Source organism: Penaeus vannamei, chromosome 13, assembly GCF_042767895.1.
Source record: "Penaeus vannamei isolate JL-2024 chromosome 13, ASM4276789v1, whole genome shotgun sequence".
Taxonomy (NCBI): Eukaryota; Metazoa; Arthropoda; class Malacostraca; order Decapoda; family Penaeidae; genus Penaeus; species Penaeus vannamei.
The window spans coordinates 42,752,748-42,755,247 of NC_091561.1; the positions used below are offsets into that span (position 1 = coordinate 42,752,748).

At 32.4% G+C, this 2,500-nt stretch overlaps 1 protein-coding gene across 3 annotated transcripts in view; it reads right to left on the minus strand.

Moving 5' to 3' along the window:
- Window positions 1-1,666: 1,666 nt before the first annotated feature.
- wls (Wnt ligand secretion mediator) overlaps window positions 1,667-2,500 on the minus strand; it is an 18,579-nt gene continuing 17,745 nt past the window's right edge. For all 3 annotated transcript variants that reach the window (XM_070129275.1, XM_070129274.1, XM_070129273.1), the window contains one exon: window positions 1,667-1,849. In XM_070129275.1, coding sequence (XP_069985376.1) covers window positions 1,743-1,849 — 107 coding nt within the window. In that variant the 3' untranslated portion in view covers window positions 1,667-1,742. The remainder of the gene's footprint in view (window positions 1,850-2,500) is intronic.

Here is a 2,500-nt window from a genome sequence, read left to right on the forward strand (position 1 = left end):
AAAGAGGTGTGCTTTAGTATCTATATATGGTTTCTCCCTTTGAGGGTACTTCCCAGTCTATTTACAGCCTTAAATATGAATGGCACATTTTTAGTATTTTTCAGCTGCCTTTTTCTCAACCTCCAATGAAAATAAATTCTCAGTGTAATACAATGATTAACTGAAACTTCAAATATTGAGGGAAAAATGCCAGTTTCTAGCAATGACTGGGTAAATTACTTAAAGAGCAATATAGATTCCCATACTTTTGTTGGCACCTTAATTTGCACTGAAAATGAATGTAGAGTAATTAAAATATCTTTTTATCTTGATATCCAGGTCTCATAGCTTTGGTATAAAGACCAATAATCCTAGCTTTAAGATACACTGACTCATTTTTCTTGTTTATTCTTTTTCCCGATCCTTTAATGTATTTATTATTATTTCCATTTTAATTACAAAATTTATATAATATTTATCAATCTGATTATTAATTATATGATTCATTTTTTGAATAAATGTGTTTCCAAATTTTATCTACTTCTATAAAGGAACTCTTCTCTTAAAAGTCATTCTACTTAAGATATTTAGAACATGGAATATATACATTATTGAAGAAAAATAAATACAAGACATAATCAAGCTGTCAAGTGTTGTAAGCTGCCATTCAAACATTTGGTCTGAACTCATTTGACACAGAACAGAAGTCGCCTGATACCATCTTCAGTTTTTAGAATCAATGGATGCCTCTAATTGTACTCCAGGAAGAAAACCTGAGGTAGCCATTTTATAGAACTACCTTAGTGTGTCACTCCCTTGCAGAACTATCTTAATGTGGCACTCCCTTGTAATGTACCTGCAGTTTTGATTGGTTTGTGCCTTAAAATCAACAACCTGAAAAGAGGCTTTTCCCCTTATGTTACTTACTTCAAGTCTCGATCTTCTTCCCTCCCAAAAGATGATATCAATCGCTTCAAATTATACATTAGTTTTAAAAAATGGGTGGTCAAGGTCAACACAACATATATTGAGATAAGAAAGGTTGAAAATAATATGGTCACTACACATCACAAAGTACATATCAAACACTAGTACTACAGCATTAGCATCTTTTACATTATCTAAAACACCAAATACAGACACTAATACTAAGATTTTAATAGAGAGAATCTATCTGACATTAATACTTAAAAGAGGTCCCTAGCCTTAACTTAGGCATAATCTGAACATGAATTTTGGTGATATACAGGAAAAAGCAATCAAGTGTTTTATGAAATGGAGTCTCTTTTACTCTATAAAAATTTATTATATGGACGATACTCTTTGTTACTTGATCCTGTGTATCAGCTCATTCAAATCTTCCAAAAGCAGGCATTCAGGAAGCTAATGATCAATACACTTTTATAATACCACTGATGCAATCCATACCCTTGAAAAAGTGACATTTTACAATGAGTTCTCTGTACATTTTTAAATGATGACCCAATGACATTTAAAATAAAGAGAAAGAAAAGTAGAATATTAAAAAGTCAACTGCTGATATTGTCAATAGCGTAAGCTGTGTTGTGCTGATTAGAGATGTGAAAAACTGTGTCATAGCATTCAGGTACTTTTAAAAATCTTACAGAAAAGTGCTTATTTGTCACACAAAAAGCTTTGAAGAGGCAGACAATAGTACATCTACACACATAAGTGATATTCATCATGGAGATTCCAAGATTCTGAGTATTTTCATATAATGCTGTGACTGTCAACCATTCTTTTTAGTCAGTAGCGGACTTCTTGGTGAAGGCAGTAAGGGATGACATTTCTGATGGTTCTGTGGCCAGGCGACTGAATTCGATCTCCTCCCCTGTGCTACTCTGCGTATCTGCATGGGAGAGGTAAACGGGTTTAGTATCTGTACGGAATGCTTGTGCCCTTTATGAATGGAGTAACACTGTCACACATTTCAAGTGTCGAAAATCAGCTCACTATCAATATTGGAATAATTTCTAGGAAATACAAAATTTCATGAATCCTTCCCTCAGAGAAACCAATGTCATTATGATATTGCAACATGTATTTTATGAACCAAACTATTCACATAGAATTCAATATTATTGGAGAAACTATTTATTATAAATTTAAACCTAAATTATCAGAATAAAAAGTACTATTCTTCAAACTCATAGCTAATAAGGGTTCCCCATTTATATCCTTACATACATGGTTCACTGGCTATATTCAAACCAATGACTCTATATGATGCATCTAATATCTGGCTGTTAGAAATGTTTTGATATAAGTTATGCCATTATTCTTTAAAAGGAAGGTCAACCATGCATAGAATTGGGTTGATCTTACAATAAAAAATTGATGTTTATGAGATTACAGTTCCAAATTAAACCACAACTGCAAAGTCCTGCAGATTATAGTGTTACATCTGCAACAAACATTGATAAAAAATTAATAAACAAGATTGGCATATACCAACTTAAGGTCATATATGAACCTAAGGCAAATCATAGTTATTTTTGCT